Source organism: Triturus cristatus, chromosome 7, assembly GCF_964204655.1.
Source record: "Triturus cristatus chromosome 7, aTriCri1.1, whole genome shotgun sequence".
NCBI lineage: Eukaryota > Metazoa > Chordata > Amphibia > Caudata > Salamandridae > Triturus > Triturus cristatus.
The window spans coordinates 1,749,819,406-1,749,844,936 of NC_140590.1; the positions used below are offsets into that span (position 1 = coordinate 1,749,819,406).

A 25,531-nucleotide genomic window follows, 5' to 3' on the forward strand; every position below is an offset into this window, starting at 1 on the left:
TGATGGTTAACTATTGTCTTGGTCTAGTGAAATTGCGTGTATATAGGCTTGTTGAATATTGATTGATATTTGTACTAACACTGTATGTTGAAGTTGTGTTGAGTTTTATGTATTGTGAACGGCTTCTGGGACGTAGGGAGTCGGTGACAGTTTCGTAGTAGGGCAGAGGGAAGCGCTGCTTTCGGAAGAGGCGGAATTGTTGGCCCTGTATGTATGCAGGGGAAAACGTGTAACAATTGAAGTTGCACGTCGCATTGTCTGTGTTCGATTCGGTAGCATCGCCGTGTGTTACCATTAGAAACGTATTCTCTGTGTGCGAGAAGAGTGTATGATAGCGAAGGTTATCTGTGAAGTTCTGGTCTTAGGTATCAGGGATCCTTTTGGGATTTCCGTTAACACTTATCACTAGGAAGGTAATAGGTATTCTCTGAGCTTGTTTGAAGGACGGAGCAGAGGTAAGCGCTGCTTTGTTAACGTATGTAATAATCCTGTAGTAGGACAGACTGTTCGCTGTTCTCGGGAAAGACAGGATTCTGTGTGAATGTATTACATTTTCTGGTGTGAAAGTGCGTGAATGAGAAGGCATTCTGGTTAATTGTGAAACTCTTAGGAGCATTCCGGAGAAAACAGTTAATTGGTGCTTGTAAGAAGGGTAGAGTAGAGGGATGTGCTACTTCATCAACGGAAGTAACGATTCCGTAGTGGGGCAGAGGTAAGCGCTGCTCCCGGGAAAGGCGGGATTCTCGTGGGAAAGGTCTTTTGCTATTCTGTGGTTAGAGAAGCAGACAATGGAGATGTTTGTATGTTGTAACTAACAGACTCGAAGAAATTGAAACAAAGTCTACCGAGTAGATTTTGTAAAGGAGGGGGAGACGGGAGACGGGAGACAGGAGCAGAAGCTGCTGCAGCGACTGCTGACGTCAGGAGGACCGCGCTGTGATTGGACAGGGGGTTAGACCAGAGAAAGCGCTGTGATTGGTGCGTTGGTGTGCGCCGCGCAGGGATTGGAAGGAGTACAGGGTGACGTAGACGCTCCAGGATTGGTGCGTTGGTGTGAGTCGCGCTGGGATTCGTAGACTGAAGTCAGTGACGTAAACGCTCCGGATTGGTGCGTTAGAGTGAGTCGCGCTGCAATTGGACAGGACATCGTACAGTTGTAGAACAGACTAAGAGTTACGAAAAACAAGAAAATGTATTACCATAATGGAGAGAGGAAAAAGAAGTCCTTATTCAGTAAAGTAAAGACCTGGTTCGACAAGGATAAGGATATTATAACTAGGGAAGGAGAGTTACTTCCTCCGACAAGAACCCCCGCATCCTTTATGGTTGCAAAATATGGGTATCATACCTGTATTTGGTTAGACAACTGGGCGAAGTATACTAGAGAGGATGGGGTTTTGGCTTTCCCGGAATATGGCTCATTTAATCTGGCCGTGTTAAGAAATTTACAGGAGAAGATGATGAATCTAGAGCCTCGGCCTAGGCCGACGCAATTCGAGGCATTGGTGGAATGGGAAGATGAAGTACATGAGCGAGAAAAGCAGAGAGTGGAGGTAACTACCGATACATGTTCGGTAGGAAGTATGATCGTGAAACTCATCATGATCGGATGAGAAGATGGCGAGGTGCTAGTATGACTGAGGGATTGCATCCTGTCATAACTACTGGAGATATAGAAGGGAAAAAGTGTACAGAGAAAACACACAATGTAGAAACAAGGAGATATGGGGCGAATGAGTCTGAAGATGATGTCTTAGAGGATATGTTTTACAAAAGACCACCCCCGTATAGACGAGAACCAGAAGTAAGAACCCCAGTTACCCCAATGAGAGACACCCTGCGGGTTATAAAGACAGAAGTCATGACCCCTGAGTTGAAAAGCAGTAGTTCTCTTGTGGAAAGAGAGGGAAAGAGAGAGAGAAAGAGAGAAAGAGAGAGAGATAGAAAGGGAAAATGAGATCGAGGATGGAAAGAGAAGAGAACTAGCAAGAACCACACAAGAATTGACAGAGAAAATCAGGGAATTGACTAAAAACCTGGAAGCAGTTACGGTGCCAGTAACCATAGGTCCGGTTATGCCTATTTTTGATAAGCAGAGGATGGGCGAAAGTGGTTTAACAGTACCGTATGTAGGTAACAGATTGGTTGTTCCTCCAGAACAGACAGACATGAGGTCGGGAGAAAGTCAGTGGAGATCGGGAGAAAATCAGTGGAGACATACAATATGTGGTGGAGAGTTGAATGAGCAGACTAACTCAGTTTTGAATTCTGGTTGTATGGATGGGAACAGAATGACTGAAGGATTGATCTTAGATCCACAAAGAGTTGCAGAACCAGTGAGTGCGGAAAAATCTATGGGAATAACTGCTGAAGACTTGAATGATTGGCTGAAAGCTTTGCAGAGGAAAGAAAAGGATTCCCAGGCAATTGATGTAGCTAGACTACGCATAGAATTGGAGGAGCTAATAGTGGGAACCATTCCGACAGAAATACTGAAAGACCATCAGGAAGGGGAGCTGTTATTCATGTGTAAAAGTATCACATGGAGAGCAAGGAACACACATGACAGGTTGAAAGGAATAGCCAGTGAAATGGGAATTGACATTGACAAGGTAAAAGCTTTACAAAGGCCTTACCGGGTGCATTTTACAGATAAGGACATAGAGAATCTGAATGATGTGGGCCGAACAGGGCAGATTAAAGAAATGATTGGATTGCTGCGAAAATGGGGAGATGTAGAAAAATGGAAAGATAGATGGTACAGGAAACGAGAAGATGCAGGAGACAGGACTTATTCAACATTTCCCATGAGAGAAAAGGAGAAAACAGTGGCAGCTTATCCCATGAGAGAGATTCCAGGAGGAGGATATGTACATGTCCCATGGACCAGACAGGATATTTTGTCATTTACGAATGATTTCCCTCGACTAAGAGAAAAGCCTGTCGAGTGGTACAGACAGGTAGACAGATTTGTAAAATTGTCAAAAGTGCTGTGGATTGACCTGAATAGTCTGTTTGATATAATTGTACCAGCAGACTTGTGGGCAGAATGCAAGGTAGTCATAGACTGGCCCACTAAAGAATATCCGAGAGATCCCAAGACAGGAGCTCCAGACCCGGAGGTAATGAAAAAATATGAGCAGGTCATGGTGTTCCTGAAGAATAAGGTACCCCCCAAAGAAACAGACTGGGTTAAGATAGATCGAACACATCAAGAAGTGAAAGAATCAGTTCATGCTTACTATGAGGGGCTAATTCTAGCTTTCAAACAGTTCAGTGGAGATGAACATCTGGGTGACAAGGACCTGAGCCATTTTGTTTATAGATTTGTGTATGGCTTGCGACCTGAAATCAGTGAAATGATACGGGAGCACACCGTAGACTGGCACAGTAAAAAGATTGACGAGATCTTGAGACATGCAAAATACTTCAGTGATGAGATTGAGGCAAAGCAGAGAAAACTGAAAGAAAAGGCAATGTGGGCACAGGTGAAGGTTGCAGAAAGACAGAAAGCACAGTTGGTTGAACAAGCAAATAATCCAGGAAATAAACCCAGATTTGGTTCAGGAAAAGGGAAAGGTAACATCGAGGAAGCGAAGAAAAGGTTTCCATGTCACAACTGCGGAAAATTAGGGCACTGGAAATCCGAGTGTAAGAATCCACCGTCCACTAATGATGACAATCCATCATTGAATTCACAGGTGCAGAACGAGGGGTGTGGTCAGCATCAGCAACAGCAGAAGGCTGTTAAGCAGCAGAATCAGGTGCCAAAACCGCCCTTGCCACAAAGCAGAGGATCCCAGAAGTACAGTCAAGATTCGGGGTTCTACAATGATGAATAGGTAAACAAGCCAAAACGCGCGAGCGCTGTTTCACAGTATTGGTTAAGAAACGAGGGAAGTGACTCTGAAGGAGACTTCTGACGGTGCCGAAGAGAGGAAGAGGAGTGCGTACTTGGCGCAACTCTAGAAATAGACCAGGCAGGACCCTTTGTTGATGGGAAAATCAATAGTGAAAGTGTTACCTTCTTAGTTGACACAGGAGCCACGAGATCAACTGTTAGATCAGCCGATATAAAGAATCTTCCTCTCTCGGAAGAAGCAATCCAAGTGGTTGGTGTATCCAACACACAGATAAAGACTCATCTTACTGAACCAGTAAGGGTTAGAATAGGGAAATTCACAGACATGCACAGATTTGTGGTGTGTGACACCAGTCCTGTGAACTTGTTAGGCAGGGATTTACTGTGCAAAATGAATTGCACTATCTTTTGTACAACAGATGAAATAGCCTTTGAGACACCAGATGAAGATGTCCTTTACAGAATGACCCTAGATAACAGGGAAAGTGAGGCTATTGGGACTTATGCAGTGTTCAATCCGGATGGATTGCCCCCCGAATTAAAACAAACAGTGAAAGCAGCCGTTTGGGATTTTACTGGAGAAGATGTGGGCTTGATGAGAAATGTAGATCCAGTGAAAATTGCTGTACAGGATGGAATAACTTATCCAAACATTCCACAATACAGATTGACACCTGAAATAATTGAAGGAATAACCCCTATAATTGAGAAAATGATCCAGCAGGGGGTGCTAAGAGAAATATTGAGCAGCCCATGTAATTCACCTATAGTGGGACTGAAGAAACCTAATGGGAAGTTCAGAATAGTACAGGATTTGAGAAAGATTAACAAGATTGTAGTACCATGCTGTCCCATTGTGCCAAGTCCATCAGTGATTTTGTATCAGATTCCCCATGATGCAGAATGGTACACAGTAATTGATTTGTGTCATGCTTTCTTTTCAATCCCGTTACATCATGACAGCCATCCTATTTTTGCATTTAGGTTTGGACAGCGAATTTTGGCATGGTGCCGAATTCCACAGGGGTATACAGAGAGCCCCTCGATATTTAATCAGTTGTTGAAGAAATCTCTGGAAAGTTTAACAATGCCTGAAAATTCAGTTTTGGTCCAATATATTGATGACCTGCTTGTGGCATCAAAAACACGTGAAGCTTGTGAGACAGACACCATTGCTTTGCTGAATCATTTGGCAGATGGAGGATTGAAAGTATCTCCAGCCAAACTGCAATTCTGCCAGAAAGAAGTCCAGTATCTGGGACATAATATTGAGAAAGGTCTGAGGAAAGTGACCATTGACAGAATTAAAATCATCAGAGGAATGAGAGCCCCAATGACCCAAAGAGAGGTAAGAATGTTTCTGGGAATGGTTGGTTACTGTCGTCAGTGGATAAGTAACTTTTCCTCAATTGCCAAACCCCTGATTAAATTGACTAAAAGTGAGGTGAAAGACCCATTGGAATTAAACCCAGAAGAAATGGCAGCATTCAGAGAATTAAAGAACAGGCTATGTGAAGCTCCTGCCCTACGAATGCCAGATTATGAAAAGGAATTCGAGTTGTACTGTAGTGAGAGGAATGGATGTGCACTTTCAGTGTTAATCCAGAAACATGGACGTCTGAGAAGACCAATTGCGTACTTCTCATCAACACTTGACCCAGTACCAGTGGGTTTACCAGGTTGTCTGAAAGCAGTAGCTGCAACATGCAGAAGTCTGGAACAAAGTGAGGGCATTATAATGGGATATCCTGTACGGGTATTCGTACCTCATTATGTGGCAATCCTTTTAACAAGGAGCCGGACACAGTTCATGTCTCATAGTCGGCTGACTAAATATGAAAAAGTCATTCTTGGAGCAACAAATGTGAGTCTTGAGAGATGTGTGAATGTGAATCCAGCAACACTGTTGCCAGATGCTGAAAATGTGGGTGTGAGAGATGATGTTGATCATGATTGCCTGGATGTGCTTGATTACTGTACAAAACCAAGACCAGACATAAGAGATCTTCCACTGCCTGACAGTGATCATGTGTTGTTTGTGGATGGATCGTGTCTGAGAACAGAAGAAGGAGTGTTGAGTGCCGCATATGCTGTGTGTAAAGTTTCAAAAGTTGTGGAAGCATCACCCTTGAAAGGAGTTAAATCCGCTCAAGTGGCAGAATTGGTGGCACTAACGAAAGCATACAAGATTGGAAGGAATGTGAGAGTGACTATAATGACTGACAGCCAGTATGGCTTCGGAGTTGTCCATGATTTTGGCCAGCTATGGCTACAAAGAGGTTTCCTGACCTCAAGTGGAACTCCCATAAAGAATGCAGAAGTGGTTGGAAATTTGCTTGAGGCGATACAGCTGCCTAAATAACTAGCAGTTGTAAAATGTGCTGCTCATGGTTAAGGTGATGATTTTATTACCCTGGGTAATAAGTTTGCAAATGACATAGCACAGTATTGTGCGAGGAATAATCACTCCATCAACCGAAGTAAAGAAAAGGAAATGAATTCTTGTTCCTTAATGTTTACTAATATGGTGGGAACATGGGAGGAAGTGAAACAGTTGCAGGATGAGGCAGGAGATGAGGAAATGTGAGATTGGGTAAAAGCAGGTTGTGCACCCAGGGAAAAGGACCACGTGTGGGTTTATAGAGATGGAAGACCAGTCATGCCTAACAGCATGCTGTCAACAATGGCAAGAATGTATCATGGCCAGGGACATTTGGGAAGGGATGCTATGATAAGGGCCTTTAAGCAGACCTGGTACAATGCAAAATTCAGGATGATAGCAGAGAGTCTTTGTCAGAGATGTCTGATATGTCAGCAATTTAACCCTGGAAAGAAGACAGTGGTGAGCCTAGGTACAATAGGCCGAGAGGGAGGTCCTTTCACCAGAATGCAGGTAGACTTCATTGAAATGCCCCAAGTCAATAGACTAAGGTATGTCCTGGTGGTAGTCTGTTTGTTCTCCAGGTGGGTGGAGGCATTTCCAACCTGAAGAAATGATGGGATAACAGTGGCCAAGCTATTGTTAAGAGAATTCATCCCAAGGTACGGGTTCCCAGTGACCATTGAGTCAGACAGAGGAGGACACTTTTACAATGAAATCATGGGATTAATCTGTGAAGCCTTGAGTGTACAGCAGAAGCTACATTGTGCTTACCGACCAGAGGCTTCTGGTGTGGTTGAACAAATGAATGGTACCATTAAGAACAGAATTGGCAAAATGTGCCTAGCCACAGGAATGAAATGGCCTGATGTCTTGCCTCTAGTCCTGATGACAATAAGGTCTACTCCAGACAGAACCACAGGTTTAAGTCAACATGAGATCATCATGGGACGTGCACTGAGACATGCATTTGTACCAGTCAACAAGCTGATGACTATAACTGATGACATGATTTTGTAAAGGCCTGGCTGACGCAGTCCATTCTGTGTTTCACCAGGTTGGAGAAGACGCCACCACACTTGAAAAGAAGCAAGCCCATGATCTGAGCCCAGGGGACTGGGTAAGAATAAAAGTCCACAGAAGAAGAAACTGTCTGGTTCCAAGGTGGGGAAGGCCAAGACAAGTTGTTCTGACTACAACAACTGCTGTGAAGTGTGCTAGAGTGAAAAACTGGATACATGCAAGTCACACTTTGAGAGTTCCAAATCCAAAGGATGGTACTGGGAAAGATTATTTTGAAGAATCAGATTCCAGTGATGGTGCAGACAGTGACACAGTGAAAAGGAAAAAGAATCCTGAAAGGGGAGAAAGTGAGTCAAGAGAAACTCTCGTCCCGCCAGAAGAAGTTCTGAGAGGAACATTACCCACTTCAGAAACGAATTCAGATTCTGAGGAAGTGCCTGAAGTCCCAACTAACAGTGAAGAACATAAAAAGAAAGAAAGGAAAGAAAAGAACATTTCCACAGAAATAACACCTGAATCAAATAAGGAAATTGAAGAAGTTCCACCTGAGATAATTCTTGAAGAAGAAGGGACAGAAAAAGACAGAGAGGGACAGATTGCGGAAGAACCCCGAGGAGGTGTAAGGAACACCAACAACAAGCTAGGTGAAGGGACAAGTAGACGGCAAGAAGATTGCGTGTCGGAGACCCGAGGAGGGACAGAAGTAGGGAAATCTCAATTGGTGGAAAAAGAGACTGTGGAAAAAGGAAAAATTGTTGATGAACCAGAGGCAATTGAGACAGAATCTGATGAAAGTGAAAACGAGATACATGAAGGACGAGTTCTGAGAAAAAGAACTTGGATTGGAGAAAGAAACAGTAAAGAGGGAAAACAGAAAAGAAATGCTAAAGGAGATCTTTGGCCCAACAAGATAAAGAGACTGAGATACCGACTGACACGAGTTAACTCTTCGAAAGCTGAACAAGTGAACGAAGTGTCAAGTCAAAATCAAACGAAAGAAGAAGAAACAAAGAAACCTGAAGAAACTAAAAGAATCAGAAAACCAAATCAGAAGTATAAGTCACCGGCATGGACGTATGTGGCACTGCCTGAAGAAGGAGAAGAGGCAGATAGTCAAGGAAATCCAGAGGAGGCTTTACTGAAAGTGGTTGAAGAAGAAGCTGTTGGAATCCTGAGAGTTATCTTGTCCGACATTGGAGAAGAAACGGATGTTCAGGACCTGATACAGTTTGATGATGATGAAGAGACAATAATGAATGATGAAAACCCAAATTGACTAAATCCAAAGAAGTCACTTAAAGAAGAAAAGTGAAAATATCCTAAGAACTAATAGATTGTATTAATCTGGTGGGTACTTGCTGCCCTAAAAGTTCAGTAGTGGAGTAGAAGAGGCTAAGTCAAAAGACACGGTCAAAGTAACAAAATGGCTAACACTGAGAATAATCAAAGTAGATGTACCTTCTTGAAGAGATGGTGCAAAATGTGCTGCTGCTGTACAGGACTATTAATGCTGCTGTGGAGCGTGCTTGCTCTATTAATTTCTTTTAGAGTTACTATAGACACTTTAGAAGGACACACTGAGAATATAACTAATATAGGGAAGAGTTCACCGAAGGTAGTTCCAACTAGAATTAGTAATGTACATATACATAAGGATAGGTCTATTAATGATTTTTCTAGCAATGTATTTTCAAAATGTAAAGACAATGGAAATAAGGGATTGCTACGTCTGTATGCAATTACCTGCATCTGTTTCAGAGGGAGTAACTTACCATCACCTTCCGGCTACGTATGGAATTTCATGTAGTGTGTTGATTAGTATATTTTATCTATTAGGGAAGTTAGTTTATAGCATGTCTAATAAAGATAATATTCTGGGGCAGTTGCCTATGAATAAAGAATTGAATCCTGCAAAGGAAGCTAACACTTTAGGTGAGATTTTTATTGAAACTAAAGAATTAACATTAGATTATATTTTTAGAAATAATTTAACTTGCAGTTTGAAGGAAGAAGAGAAAACATTTCTAGACATGGTGGAGAGAAGAAGGTTGAACATGCATAAGAAAGCTGAGGGACATAAAGTGAGTGAAACAATGTGGGACATTGAGAAAGAAAAAGAATTGAAAGATGGGGCTAGTCCAACTTTAGCTCTAGACACACCACAGAAGGGAAAATTATGCATTACCAGACAGAAATCCCAGTATGATTATTATTTCATAGGGACGAGTGAGTGCCATGATACATACTTTATTGCAACCGGATGGGGATTTAGAGGAGGAGAAGATCCAGTTTTTCCGGGAGCGTATTATATTTGTGGGAACAAGGCTTATTACAGGTTGCCCGACCATTGGTATGGCACATGCTATGTAGGCCTGGTCTTTCCAAAGATTTTTCACATTGATAGAGTAGACAATGCTGAACAAACTAATACATTAACGCGCTATAGAAGAGAAACATGGACAGAAATTGTAGGAGATATTTTTGGAGCTTTGATACCAGCAGTGGGAATTTCATTAAATGCATTTGGCATTCGGAAGCTGTCAACAGTGGTAGATCGCTTGTCATCAAGCACCGCTGGAGGCTTTCTTTTGGTAAATACGGAAATGGCTGCTTTACGCGCTATGTCAATGCAAAATCGACTTGCCCTTGACATTCTATTGGCAAAAGAGGGTGGAGTCTGTGGAATGCTGAAGGTTCAACATTGTTGCACTTACATTCCAGACGAAAGCAAAGATCTGAAGGTCTATATCAAAAATAATACTGATTTGCATGAAGAATTAGTACCACTGGAAGCTGAAAGTATCTGGACTAAAATGGCTAATAAGATGATTGCTATTAAGAACTTTGTTGCTAAAATAGGTAGTACCATTTTTGGTAAAGTATTATTTCCATTAACGTGTGTAATTGTAGCATTATTGATCCTTAGATTAGGGTGTCTGTGTTGTAGATACAGAAGAAATAAAAAGAAAATAACAAGAGAAAATGTTAAAAAGAGACAAAAGAAATCAGAAAGAGATCTACAAGAAATAGAATTAGAAGAACTTAGGGAAAGCATGTATATAGAAACAAAGAAGGAAGATGAAATGGAAACAAGGGTTTGAAAAATGAACAAGAACACATTTCGAATTCTTAAAAATGGGAAATAAAAATTGATTTTTTGGGGGGGTTTTGATTTTTGTGGTGATTAGATATCACCAAAGGGGGGATTGATGGAGCAGGGATTTCTTTTTAAACCCAAATATCTGTGCGTCATTATTAAAAATACTACTGATTAATTAGTAACTACTAAAGGTTTGTCGTATTTGATTAATCAACCTTATTAACAGAAGAATTACACGTGGGAATGCTATTGCATGGCTAAAATAATAAGTGGACTAAATTGGTGAGCAGATTGACAACATAGATGTTGCTTATGTGATGTTTTGCGCTTTAATTAAAATGCATTAATGGCTTTTGATGTCGCAAATGGCTAGATAATTACATACACATAAGGGTATTAGCAGGGGAATAACACTGTATCATCATTTCTGTGCAGTAATTATGTTTTGTGTTTCTTTGCTCTTAAGTTGACAATTGTGGCCTGCTGAAAGATGGCCACCATCCGCAGCCTGCAGTCAATTAGATGCAATAATGAAAGAGGCTTTGCACGGACTGCGACCCTGACTTCTAGTTGAACTGAAAAGCCATGAACATGACGACAAATCCAGGATGGCAGCCAAAAACCCCTGGATGTGAAAATTTGTAGCAACTGAATAATCCGACTACATGAACTTTTAGTGGTCTCACAAGATGATTCATTTTTTTTTATCCAGGAGAGACATCCGTAGAAGTAACACATTTATGGGACATCTGACTTTCTATTCAGAAACTTAGAATTATCAATAATGGGAAAATTCTTGAATGTAAAGAGACGACAGTTTTTCCTGTTCAACGGATGTTTTAATGTTCTTTTTGTAACCTTTGAATGTAAAATTTTAGTATAAATATAAATAGACTAGAGAGGTCTAGTGCCAATTGTTGCCGAACTGATGATCCGAGGTCCCTATGCTGACGGAGAGGACGGTGACTCTACATGACTGCAGAAAACTCTGTTTCTTCTACTGAGGACCGGTTCTGACTTAGGATCTGACATTTAGACAGAATAGGTAAATATGGGAGAAATGAATTTGCATTTAATTGGCTTTTCCTACAATTTTAGATAAATGAACATTCTGTTTGAATCTCTGTGTCGGGTGTTTTTTTCTTGTCATGATTATTGAATTTATTTGCAAATTGTGTGAAATATTTTGCTAGATTTATAAGCAACTAGTTGGTCGCATCGACCTCGGAGTACATGCAGATTGGTTAGGTATACAAAGAAAGTGTTTCCCCTATGCAAGGCACGGACAAAGTGGTTTAGGTTTGAATGTTGGTGTAATGGGCCCCACCAGCGTGTAATGTGTGTGTGTGTGTGTGTGTGTGTGACTGTGAGATCACTCCGTCCGTGGAAGCAGAAGGGATTCGGAAGCTCCGATCTGCACCATAGGTTCGGTTAACTTGTGATGCTGAAATATTCAGACGTATTAGACGAAAAGATGAAAAAAATGCGCTATTTTACAATAGCTGAAAGTTTTACAGAACTTGAATATAAACAGGGAAGACATTACCATAAAAACAATCTACTCCCTTTACATCCACCATTTAATTCCAAACGTTTGTCAGCGTGGGTGTTGAGGGGCGGTGTGAGAAGCATGAGTAATTAACGGACAGACTTAAGCAGGTACAGATGCTTCGCTGCTGACTTCGTAGCAATCTAAACCTAGGTTTAAAACCTTGTCGCTCCATTTCATCACATGTTGTGTACTTCTGCTAACCAGTAAATACTTTTCAACAGCAGCAGGATTAGTCTGCCTATTGCTACCAAAGAATGCAATTTACAAATAAACTTTCGTTATGTACAATATCACATTCTTGTATCTCCTAGTAAGACCCAAATGATCAGTAATTCTCAAATATTTTTTTTATATTGTTACAAACACCAATTAAAATAATGGAATGCGTCAATTTAATTCAGACATCCAAGTCCACGTACTTCTCGCTTTGAAACATACTTTATGATGGGATTAATTGAGCCTGGAAGGTATTTAAGAGAGGGTTGAAATATATCCCCCAATGTCTGTTTTCTGTAATTATATGTTGTTACTTTACTTGACCAGTCCCTTTCCCTCCATAACACTGCTGATGTGTTCTTAGGATAACAAGGCCACATCAGGACAATGCAAGGGATCTAGGTCTTGCTGCTTTGGAGAAAGGGATGGCCATCCACTTAACAGCGCAGCAGACATAGGAGGAGACAAAGCACAGCAGTTGAATCGGAATGGGGGTGATGTGAGCATACTTCTTCAAGCAGGCCATGGAGGAGACATGCTGTGGTGAGCAGGATGCCCTCAAGGGATGCCAGTGTGAAGTATACGAGGCCAGGAGCAGGGCATTCTCACCATCCAGATCCAAGAGTTCAAGGTCTTGAACAGCAGTTCTGAAGGTGCCTTCAGGAAGAAACAGTTTTTTTCCCTCCAGAACAGGGAGCTGGTACCAGGCAGTCTTTTTTTTGGGCTATGTGTTCTTTGAGGGCACTGCTTGATTTGAGTTGGTGTTGCCGGTGGGGCCACCAGCACTCACTTTTGGGGACCAGCACTTATTTTAGACGCTCACCGAGAACAACAGAGAGTGATGTGGTCTTAGAATTGAACGTAGACTGTTTTTCCAATTATCTTGCCCATTAATGGCAGACGAGTGATGGGACGATAGCTTGCGGGGTCATCATGGTCTTGTGTAGGTTTCCTTAGAAATGAGAGAATCTGTCTTGTCTTCGGAGCTTCTGAGCAGATGACTTGAGTATGGCAGGCATAGGCAAAGTTGCACAAGAGTGAGAGAGAATGCTAAGAGAGCCTTGATGAAGGACGAGGGTAAGAAATCATCTTCACAAGTGGCTTTGAGGGTGTTGAGTATGCCAGTAAAATCTGAGAGAGAGAGGGCTTTGAAATTTGAGCATTTGGCGATTCTACAGGAAGGTTGTGTGTAAGAGATGAAGTGGGCTTGGTTTTGCCGATGTGCAGTTGGATGATCTTCATGTTTTCTATGCAGACGTGGTTGCTGACATTGCACGTCTCTGTGGATTGAATAATAGGTGGGTGTGGCAGGAGGTTGATGCAGTGCTTGATTTTCTTGAAAAGCATTCTGCTTCTGTTAGTGGCTTCATTGATGGTATTGGTGTAGTACTTTGGCTCAACTGATGTGATGAACTGTCTGCATGTTTCATGGAGGAATTTCAGTATGATGAGGTCATTACGAGTTCTATTTATCTTCCATCTTCTTTCCTTTCTGCTGATGAGTCATTAATTGTCAGTAAGGACTTCTCAGTAACTGGGTGCGGTAGGCTTTGGCTTGCACTGGTGTGTTTTAGTTGGAGCACGGATGTTGACATCGTTTATTGTTTAGTTTATTTTGAGAACTTAAGAATTCCAGGTAGTGTACTTTTCTCCACTCAGTACCTTCACACTGCTACACTGTGATGCCCTTTCCTTGATGAATTCTTAGTCCTTTAGGACGCCACGCAGTGCCACTTGCCCCGGCAATGCCTTGTCAAAAAGACAGTTCTTCAGGAGTGTGACTTTGTAACAGGAGTACCTTCTTAGTACTTTAGGATCCTGGGTAGTATAACTTTCTATTCTTGGTACCTTCTCAGTGCTATATGACTCCAGCACCCTATACTTTGTCAGTACAATAGGACTCCAGCAGTGTGACTTTGTCATCACTGTAGTCATTGTCTTAACAACCCGGGCAGTGCAATCTTTCCCCAGTCAGTGCCTTCTCATCAATATAGGACTTTCGCAGTTAGTTCTTCTGAAAGTGGTGCTGTTTTAGAACTCCTCACTGGTAGCACGCCTCTCTGCCAGAAGTGCCTCCTAAGCGCTGGAACACACTTGGGGTGTAACCTTTTTCAGTCAGAGCTGTCAAACACCATTAGACTCCAATAGTGTGACATTTTCCAGCAGGTTCTTTAGAAACTTGGCAGTGTCAGGTTCCCTATCAGCACCCTACAAAAGAAATACGACTCTAGCACAGTGAGCTTTTTAGAAGTAACTGGTCCTTTTAGGACTCCAGTGGGACAACTTTCTTCAGGAGTGTTTACTTAGAATCCTGGCAGTGGACTATCCATCCACCCATCCATCAGATCTTATTCAGTACTGGCCCTAAGCAGTGTGTGCTTCATTTCAGGTAATGTCAGATCCCTCAGAAGTTTCACTACAAATCAGTGTTATCCTGCAAACACAAACACTTCAGTGATCAAACAGGTACCAGAGGACATTATGTGCAGCAAATGTGTGTGAACACTTTTAAACAAGCATTGGCAATGCCAATCGGTCTCGCCATTAGGATGTTATATGTATTTAGCTATTAGCGTTGGTGCTGAATCACTTTTGCACTAGAAGTCAGGGTAATTGCTTATCAATAAAGAAGGCGCTTTGTGTACTTTTTACAGTACCATACTGCTAAATATCTAATGTCTCCCAATACTGAAAAATAGTTACTTTGTAAAAAGAAACCTATATCTTATACAATCTATTGTGACTGTTACGTTGTACCCAACGCTTTTCAAGGTTACATTGCAATAGTGTTACTATTTAACATAAAAAATACATTTATTTTCACGAACTATTTAGAGAGAGTTCCTATGCTATGCTGAAAAACTTTCAAAGAGTTTACATACCCCTTAGTGGTGCATTCTCAGAGCTAGAGAACATTATTGCAAATGTTCACTAGGTTTTCTTTTTTCTCTATTTCACTTAAAAATTATACTGTTTTTTCTCAATTATCTGTGCCCGGATGATGTAGCGTGCAACTGGCAAACTGAGTAGGCAATAATATTCTGAGGGGCGCCCTTAAATCCGTACCCATCCGGTCTCCCCCCATTGTGTTTAGTAAGCACCTACCCCTCCTAAAGGTGTAAAATCTACGATCGGTGTGGGGACTGGATGTCTGGATTGTCTAGGATAATGGGGAAAGGGTTTGGCGTCGTTGGCTGGCTGCCATGATTGCTGAACACCACAACTACTGCTACGGGGGAGAAACCCTCTCCCTTGAAACTGCAAGACTTTACTCACTTCTGTCAGAACTGTGGCACAGTCTATTACTTTAAACTCAGGACTCACTGAAAAAAGGCCCTTTTATGCACCAGCAAAACTTACTTTCTCCTTCGCTTGAACATCTTTTCACTTTGAATGATGTATGAATAAGCTTACCAAAAAATAAGTGGACAAAATCCATGGTAAGTTATAATATGCAATTTAGTTTTACATTTAATTTTAGAATTTGTGTGTGATTACATCTACTTTACTGATTTAGAATAGCTTGCCCAGAGTCAGGAGACCACATGAGACCAGTAACAAAAACTTAACATGGTCACAACCCTTCAAGTTTCTCTGATGCCAAACAGAAGTCATTTGCATGGAACACTTTCTATAATGTATAACTCCTATCTGTATTTTAAGAGACACGTGATCACAGATATGAAAGTGATACGTTCCAGATATAAAATATAATGGCAACATTTGCTTTACATATTTTTTTGTATTATTATGCGGCAGGCATGACTGAATGTTTATGTTTGCATGTATTATTTTTAAATGTAGGCTTGGGTACACCTCTGTATTCACAGGTTAATAGCCAAGAATGTGGAGTTTAATTATTAAAACATACATTATAAATCATACATTTATAATATACATACCAAAGTTTTGGCTTTACATTGAACTGCCAAAATAAGTCTACTCTTACTAAATGTGAGGACAGGAGGGGTTCTGAAAGCCTTTCCTGTGATGGCTGGGCATGATTGGCCACCATTTTTTAGGTCGAGCCAAGCGGCAGCACGCATGCGCTGCTCGCTCTGCGAGGCATGCAGTAGTCAAGTATGCTGTAGAAGCCTCTCCTTCTCTCTGTCCATATTTTTGATTGGCTGGTGTTAGTTAATGACCTTGGTAAATGCTGGCTTCCGATTGATAATGAGGCTTGTTAGACCCTCCTTGTTACCGCCCTGTCGCCATTTGTTACCTCCCATGAGGACTGTAAATAAGGCCCCAAGTGTTAAGGCCTTAATTTGAGCTGGAGGTTGATGGTGGGGGCCACCAGCATTTATTTTTAGCCACTGGCACTTATTTGTCCTCATTAGATTGACCCAAAGAGAGAAAAAACACACAAGAGGAGGAAGGAGGGAAAGAAAGACAAAAAACAGTGACAGCGGGAGAAAGCAGGAACCTGCAAGAGGGACATAAAGGGGAGGGAGCGTCTGGTGATGGATGAAAGTGGCACGAGGTGGAATTGACACTACGCAGCCTTGGTGTTCGGCACAATCCACCCGCCCCCCCCACCTTTCAACACAGAAATATGGCCGGCCGAGGACTTTGGGGCAAACCCCTGGGTCTGGCACATATACTTATACAATGAAATGAAGCACTGCCGGTGCTCAGGAGGCAGAGCCTGTGTGGATCTGGGGTTCCTCCGTCAGGGCTGGGGTGGGCAGCAACCATTTGGGAAAACGGGTTTCAAGAGGCTGTCACATTAGGAAGAGGCGGACACTCACCTGCGAGGAACACCACGAGGATGACTAGAGCGACGATCAGCACAGCTATGACAGCCAGCAGATGGGTTCTGGTCACTGTTGTTAGAAGAACAATCAGCTTATGACCTAGAAAGAAAAATATGTTCCTTCAGTGAGTGCTAATGCAATGCACAGGTTGCACCAGGAAGAAGCATGTAGAAGTAATTCATATGAAATATCAACATGACCAAATCTGTGACTGGAGGTAGGAGTTGGAGTTTAACTGCCCCCTGTAGCCCCTCCCAGGTTTCGCCCCCTTCAGCCCCTCCTAGGTGGCACATTACCTCCTGCGGTCTCTGCACCTCAGACATGAACATCCAGGCAAAAGACATCTCAAAAGAGGCGGATTTGACTGGAGTGAGGGGCGGGACGACTGGAGTGCAAAGAGGAAAACTAAAAATCCCTAGTGTTGACTGTGAGAAAGTGGCTCTGTATATACTGTTCCCAAATAGGTACAGTGTGTACAGAGTCCACAGTCCCCAGAGGTTTGGCAGAGGCTAAAGTCAGATATAACCTTACTCTCTAAAGAGGTAGCTTGGTCGAGCAGTAAGGCAGTTTCAGAGGACAGTGTAAAGGATTTGTTGTACACACTCAGTCAGCAAATGGTCCCACACACTCAAGAACTGAACTCTTGGCCAATGGTTTGTATATAAAAATATATGGTTGTTTTATTTTAGAACCAACAATAGGTATCAAAATATACTTTCTCAGAATGAAATGTTTTAGTTAAATACTTTTCAATAGGCAACAGTCTTTTGAATGCTATAGGTACAGTTTGTTGCAATTGGCAACACGATTCAAACACAATTATACATTGAGCTCAAAGGTAAATTCTAAGTAAATGCAATTGATTACTTTTAGGATTACTTTTCTAATTCCAGGACTGGATCCTAGATTCAGTCCTGGGACAGTTCCTCAAAACAGGTGAGTAAATACGTTTTAGTTACTGTTGTGATTTTTAAGCAAGATTTTGGTATTTTAAAAGTTGACACTTAGATACTTTTTTTAATGAAATCGCCAATGTTATCCTATGGGAGGAAATTCACTTAGCAGGTAAGTGGGGTTATTGTTACTTATTCTAGGTCAGTGTTGGATACTGGATCCAGCACTAGTGTACCACCTGTAAGCAGTTGAGAGACTGCATTTAAGTTATACAGGCGATTTTTAACGAATATTTGTAAGTTTGCAAAATCGACACTAAAACGAAATTTCACAGAAAAACAGTCAATGGTTTCCTATGGCAGAAAATTGAGTTAGTAGAAAGTACGGTTGTAATGACTTTTCAGGGTCAGTGCTGGCCACCAAGATCCATCACTGGGATCTCTCCTAATAGCAGGTGAGTATTTCCGTTTTCGTTACTCGGTTGATTTTAGGTGAATATTTTAAAGTTTAGAAACTCTACACTTAAAAGAATTTCCAAGTGAAACCAGTCAATGTTACCCTATGAAAGAAAAGTGAGTTATCGGCTTTTGGGTAAGTACTCGACTGGCAGGGTTAAGGTTCTGAGCATAGACTCAGGGGTCTCCCAGGGTCAGGTAAGTACAGTCGTTACACCCTCAGTGGCACAGGGGCAGCCGGGTGCAGAGTGAGATAGGCCCAATGTTATCCTATGGGAAGCAGGGGCCCTTGGTTGGTGGCTGCTGGCTAGCAGGCCACGCGGCTGTGGGAGGTGGGCTCCTGGTCACTTGCTCAGGGCAAATGGGGAAGTAGATTAGAGTAGAGGTTGCACTGCCAGGGGCACTCGGGCAGCTGGGTGCAGGGTGCTTTTGAGCCTTCGGGCGCTCAAAGGATTGCATCGGAGAAGCTCAAGGACGAACAAAGGCTGCAAGCTCGGGGACGAAGATGCTTCAGATGCGACCACCACTTTGAGAGTTAAGTTGGGTAGTTGAAGGATAGGTAGGCACCCAGGAGTTGGGCACAGAGGGCCGCAGGGCTTCGGGTGCAGGGGTGCCTTTTGGCGTCGGGAAATCTTACCCCCTGCTGGTCACGGTTGTAGGGGTCCCTGGTTCTGACGCTGCAGACGTCATCAGGAGCGTCGAGGTGGGTCCTTGGGTGCTGGATTCGGGGTCACAGTCGCCGGGGGGACGTCCTCGTGGTCTTTGTCCCCTCCTTCACAGGCCAGGCTTGGCGGGTGCAGAGTGTGCAGGGTTAGCGGTTCCTGGCTGATGCCAGGGGCTTGTTGCTTGTTTTGAGCAGTACCACGGCTCGTGGGAGTCCCAGTTAGTTAAAGTCACAAGGCAGTCAGGTCCTCCGGGGTTTTTGACGTTGCTGACCACTGGAGACGCCGGGGTTTAGCAGGAGCAGGTTCGAGGGTCGACAGGCCGGTAGGGCTGGGGCCAAATCAGTTGGTGTCTTCCTCTTGTTAGCAGCTGCACGGCAGGTCGTCTTGTTCCTTGATCTTCTTTCTTGTTTTGGTTTCTGGATCTAAGGGAGGAAGGTTCAGGGTGCCCCTAAATACTTGATTTAGGGACGTTACAGGTAGGAAAAGGGCAGGGACCAATTGGTTCCTGCCCTGGGGTGGGTACACCGCCATCCTGCCACTCTCCTGTGGGAGGGGGGCAGTAGCCTAGTCCTGATTGGGCAGGGCTTCCCATCTTCAAGATGGCGAGAGCCCGGAGATGTGCTTCACCTCGCCTCCCCCGCCTGAGCGGTGGGGTTGGCAGAGGCTGGCACACCCCCTTTCCTTCCTTGGGGTTTGCGGCCAGTCTTCCCGCCAGAGTGGGGGTCAGAACCGGTAGGGGCCAGTTGCTGAGTACAGCAAGTGGCCTGGAGAAGCTCACAAAGGCGTAATGCCTTTGAAGCTTCCCCTGCCCATCCTGGGGGAGGAGACTTAGTACCTCACCCAGGTTGTGCATTGTTGCAGGCCCAGGAGAGCAGATGGCTCTCTACCCAGGGGTCCAGCAACATGTCTGCTGTATGTCAGCCTAGGCAGCCCCTCAGACAAGACGTGGATTGTAGGTTAGGTTCAGGGGGCATCTCTAAGATGCCCTCTGTCGTGCATCTTACAGTAAATCGCACACTGGCATCGGTGTGGGTTTACTGTGCTGAGAAGTTTGATACCAAACTTCTCAGTCTTTAGTGTAGCCATCATGGTGCTGTGGAGTTCATGTTGACGACCTCCTACCACCATATACTCTTAATGGCAGCACTGCACTTACAGTGCCCAGGAATGGACCCGAGTACTGTAGGGGCACAGGGCTCATGCACCTGTGCCCACACCACTGGCATAGGGCACCTAGCTAGAGGGGTGACTGAGGTATGCCAGGGCAGTGTGTGTTGTGGGCATGGCACACAGGGATGTGTGCCATGTCAACTCTTTGTTTTGTTCTGCACCAAGACACTCAGCCTGCAAAGGCAGTGTGTGTGTGTCAGGGCAGAGGGCCTTAGGGGTGGCACAATACGTGCTGCTGCCCTTAGGGGTCTTCTCTGGTCACAAGGCCCTGGGTACCTAGGGTACCATTTACCATTTGACCTGTGATAAGAGATGCCAATTGGGTTTTGGCGGTTAGGCCGTTTTTAGGAACTGATTGGCAGGAGCTCAGGGCACAACAAGGAAAAGTGCATCAGTTATCAGGCAAAAAGTGGGGGGTTACTGCAACAGAAACCCAGTTCCTTACATTGTCCAAAGGATATCCATGACAAAAAACGACAGGCAAAGTATGAAATCTATATTTCTGAAAAAATTAGTCTGTTGTGCGTCATGTTTGGTTGTGTCATGAAATCGGTTTGCTGAGCGTCACCCATACTTGTGTGTTCTGTTTGAGGCCAAAGTTTATGTTGTGTAGTTCATGACAGAATATACAAGGAATCATTTCTGAAGCCGACAAAAGTGCAGAAAAGTAACTGTCCCTTCATTTTTCTCACGTTTAGGTGCTGTCGAGCAAACTCTGATACTTCTATTTGACGGAACGGGGCATATCTGCCGTTCTTAGGGTTTGTACTCGGTGCAATGTGATTAGTTCTCTTCGGACATCTTATCGATGCATCCTTTCAGACCCTTCTTTAGGGTTCGGCTCCACTATAACTATTATGAGGTGTCATGTGGCTCTCAGGAACAGACAGTTGAGACTGGCAGCCAGGAGAGGTGAGTCCCATGCTCTCACCGGTCCTTAGATTGTGCAGCACAGTTCCTCATCTGATGATCTCCGCAGCATGTGCTTTACCCACCGTCCTAGGCAGCCACAATTCCATTTTGCTTAGAGGCATGTTTTTCATAATTCAGCCTGACACCCGGTGCTTACTATAAGCTTGTTCCACACTGAGAATGAATGTTATGTATGACCGACAAATGGCGATGATTTCCACCTCCATGCATCTTTAAAAGCCTAGCTGTGCGGTCCTCTTAGGAAGAGGATCTGGGTTAGTGACCTTCCATTTCAGAGTTGTTGCAGCATTTGCAAGATACTTTTACAGCTTCACATTGCTCAAAAGGGTGCAATTTCTGATATTTATCTATTTCTGTGCAGTTCATCATTTGGTTTCACTCACAAGAGAGTGTCTATCTAAGTGTCACACAATAGGAAGTTGAATCTCACTCATAAGTGCATTCAAGCCATGGCAATGTCACACAAGCGATCTGAAAACATGGCAGCTTAATAATTGTATTACGCTATTGCTAATCGATCAATCAGACATTAATAGAGCGTGGCAAATCACCCATTAGGGTCTATAGAAGCAAATTGTAACTAACTTAACAATGATGGCCTCCTACTCCATTTTGTCTGTTACATTTACTATCAATGTTCTGAACCACGTGGATAGACATGTATTTTCATGTCTCAAAAATATGATGCTGAATGTAGTTTCACAGACAAGATGGAGACCTACATGAGAATAATAAAATATTGTTTCAGCAAAGCTGTACATCTTCAAGGATGTACCTGTCATAGCAGAATCACACAATGTAGCACTTTTTATTCTTGTACAGGTAGTGTGCGTGAAAGTCTCCATGTTGTACAATTAGGAGAGACTTTTGAATGGTACTGCCTTGCAGCTGTTTCACTGTGCTTAATTCTGATTAGACTATCTCACGGAAACTGAGTACAACTGCACAGAATGTATGAAATCCTTTGTTCAGAACCCGATACAAATGGGCCTTTTTGGACGTGTGATAGGCCTTTTCTCATTGTCTTTGGAGGCCAGTCTGTGCGGGACTCCTGTTATATACTTTGGGGCAGATTTATGAGCCCCTTGCGCCACTTTTGCGTCACTTTTCCCATGTTAAAAGTGACGCAAAAGTGGCGCAAGGGGCTCATAAATCTGCCCCTTTGTATTTTCCTGTCCGGAACTTTTCTAGGTTCTTTGATTGATTCTGTACTCTAACTGAGCTTTGCACTACGATTTATTGATTAATTGATTTGACTATATTACTCATTTATGTAGGAATACAATCTGAAAATAAACCTTTAACTTTTTGCCTTTAAGATCTGCCAATCTTGTGTGACTAAATATGTTCTACGTGTCTAAATTGATATTGTCATTTAGAATGTTTAACAAACAGGTTCAGCGAGGAGCACAGTAATCCATTAAGGGATCAACACCACCTGCAGACCATCAGAAGCTGAAAGTGAGGTAGAGTGAGACTGCAGTAGCGAAAGCTGACATGCAAAAAAATGAGTTGAAGGGTGACACAGCTTCAGTGCAGATTACATACACAGATGTTTATACTAGTATCAGAAGACCCATCGCGCCCATCTGGTCTATGCAATTGCTTGCATCCTGCAGCACCGTCGGAGCTGTGTAGTCTGCAGATCGGTCTTTGCTCACAAGTTATGATTGTTCCCCTGCACCTGTCCTGGTTTTACCACCCCTGTTCACGATGGCAGCAGTTCCAGGTGTTACTTCCGCTCCCCAGTCCCCTCCACCACATGACCTACATTTTAAAATATTTCTCCTTACTATAGAACCACACAGACATTAGTGTGCTTCCATTTTATCTGTTCCTGTTATAATCACCCCACCCTCCTCTCAACAAAATGATAAAGGGTAATGAAGACATTAGAAGATACTGGTTCCATGAACACAAAAGACCCCAAAAAATACCCGAAACATGATGCAAAGACACCATACTATGGCAAGGGTCTCCAAACTACAAGATTGTATCTGGCCCGCAACAACTTTAGTATTGAGAGGCTAACATGTAATTTCTCTGTTGTTTCCCAAAGTCTCCGATTCAGATGATCAAAGGGAAATATATATCAAATTCCTTTGGCAGCCTGTAGGTGTCAGCAGAGCCTCTTGAATCTCTATTATTTAACATGAATTAAAAAAAACGAATAGCCTGCTTATCTTATCTACAGTTAAGTAATTGAATATTTTGTCAGAGCATTTGCTAACGTTTGATATTTTTGCGCATTATTTTTATTTTGGTAGTTTTGTATAGCGCTGACTTAACCCCTGCGGGTATCAGAGCGCTTTACAAAATTGGCAGAGAACAGCAATGTGATAACGATAAAGTCATATATAAAGAAGAACAAGCATTTGCAATGCAATCGGTCTCGCCTTTGGGACCGTATATGTATTTAGCTATGCAGCCCATTAGCCTGGGTGCTGAAACAGTTATTTTCTGTGTGATTGTGTCCTCGCTAGTTGGCATTGCCTTTCAGTGCCTCTACATACATCACCACACCTTAATTGTCCCGTTAAACTTTAAGCATAGCACCCTCTCTGATCAGAGGCTGGGTATTTAATCGTTGAGACACAACCTAATTCATTTAATTTCATTTGAAAACTTTATTTCGGTCAAAGACCATAAAAGTTGCAGAAAATATAAAAATATTTCACATCACTCATAAACCAATTCACAGCAGCAATTCGAATAACATGATTTACAAATTTCAATAATCTGATCCCAAAACACTGATATCTCCCACAAACCACTACTAAATTACTATGTGCCATTAGCTGCAACCCCTGCATTGCATTTCTGTTCCAGGGGCTCAGCACATGCATACACACACCCAGACGTGCAGGCATTTGCCATTCATATGAGCTGTTTGGACTTTGTTTACGCAGCAAATTTTCTCTTTTCTTCTTTGCGCTTTAAGCTGGACTCAGGGTGCCTCTGAACCTGCCTTTAGCGATTAGGAGGTGAGGCGTTCAATATAGGGAGGACAACGTGAAACGCGGCCAGGGGTCGAGTTCTCACCAGCTACTCTGGTTTTTAAAGGGCAGTAATCTAATTAGGGGTATACACTTTATATTCTAGACTATGTGTTTTTTTTATCTCTGATCTCAGATATGCTTCTCTGGGTGGGAGGGAGGTGGTGAAAAGTTAACAAGTGTTTTGTTACAAAATCTGAAGTTCTCCAGGTCCTATATCTGTGTATTAGAGGCCTTAACACAAAGCTGTTATAGGAAAATGCAAGCTTACCTCAAAATAAATACATAAGAAGCGTCCACAATGTAAAATGTGCCCTCTCTATTCATTACGTTACTAATAGAAGCTCCCTTCACACAGTTACATCACTTCACAACTCCCATACCCCTGGACAGCAGCAATTAAATATTTCTCACATAGACTATTAAATATCTACTTGCCACTGAAAACCAGTCCCGCACACACCACCTATATTAATACTGCAACCTGCAGAACATATACTAGTCAAATAGAATGTCGTATATTGTACAACTACACGCTTGTTTTACGCAAATATCACACATATCTATTAGGTACAAGTAATACAACACAAAAGTGTTTTTTATTGTTATTACAATTAACGCAATACCAGACAACACTTATACACCAGGACATCAACGGGGCCCTCAGGGCGCACCTCTTCCAGCCGGAATGCAAGCTCCTGCGCCAGACTAGCAGCATTTCCGTTTGTCACTCAGTTCCATCAGTCACCAAAGCACTGTTTTTAAACTTACAGCTGTTTATATTTTCTTTTGTTTTCCGGCCGTACTTATGATGCCATCTTAACATATCTTATAAATACTAAGCCAGGCTTAGCAGATATGAACTTTGTAGGCTTTTGCCTTCACCTTTCTCTTCTCCTCTGTATTTATTACTTACTGTGCTGTAATTAATGGACATTTTAACCATTAGTTGTTATGCACTCCAACATGGTTTACTGTATGATTAATGGCGCTCAGAAAGCGCGGTGTCTCTGAAGCAGGCACGCCGTCCCGATGGAGGGAGCGAGAGAGGAGAAGAGACAGGGCCGCAAGCAGCGTCCATGCGCATCTTGCTAAACTCTTTGTTTAATAGGGCAGTAAGTGGGTGAAAGAGGATAGCATAGGTCTGTGCACTCTCTGCCAGGGCTTACTCAAACAAGGTGCTCGTGCACAATCTCCGATTGTGTGTATGCTGAAAAACGTGCCCAAGACTGCCCCACACACACCTGACGAATGCTGTACACCCCGTCCCTTAACTTCTAAAACAGGGGTGTGCCGAACACTATCGAAGGCCGTTACTAACAAAAAAGACTGGGAAAAGTATGAGTATGCCCTTCCAGCTCCGCCCCTCTGTCTGTCTCCAGTCCATTATCTAACTGCAGTAACCTACTACACAGTGGGACACTTTAAAGTGTAGAGTGATCGTGCATGAATCAAGGTACCACGGATCACACCACATGTTGCGGCACTCTTCACAGTAGCCTATTAAAAAAATACAGGTGTGCGTAAC

At 42.9% G+C, this 25,531-nt stretch overlaps 1 protein-coding gene across 1 annotated transcript in view; it reads right to left on the reverse strand.

Moving 5' to 3' along the window:
• The window catches only part of LOC146812991 (C-type lectin domain family 2 member A-like), a 176,295-nt gene that overhangs the window by 64,549 nt on the left and 86,215 nt on the right, over positions 1-25,531 (reverse strand). Inside the window, exon 2 of the mRNA XM_085620011.1 lies at positions 16,885-16,989. Within this exon, the coding sequence (XP_085476137.1) occupies positions 16,885-16,989 (105 nt within the window). The remainder of the gene's footprint in view (positions 1-16,884; positions 16,990-25,531) is intronic.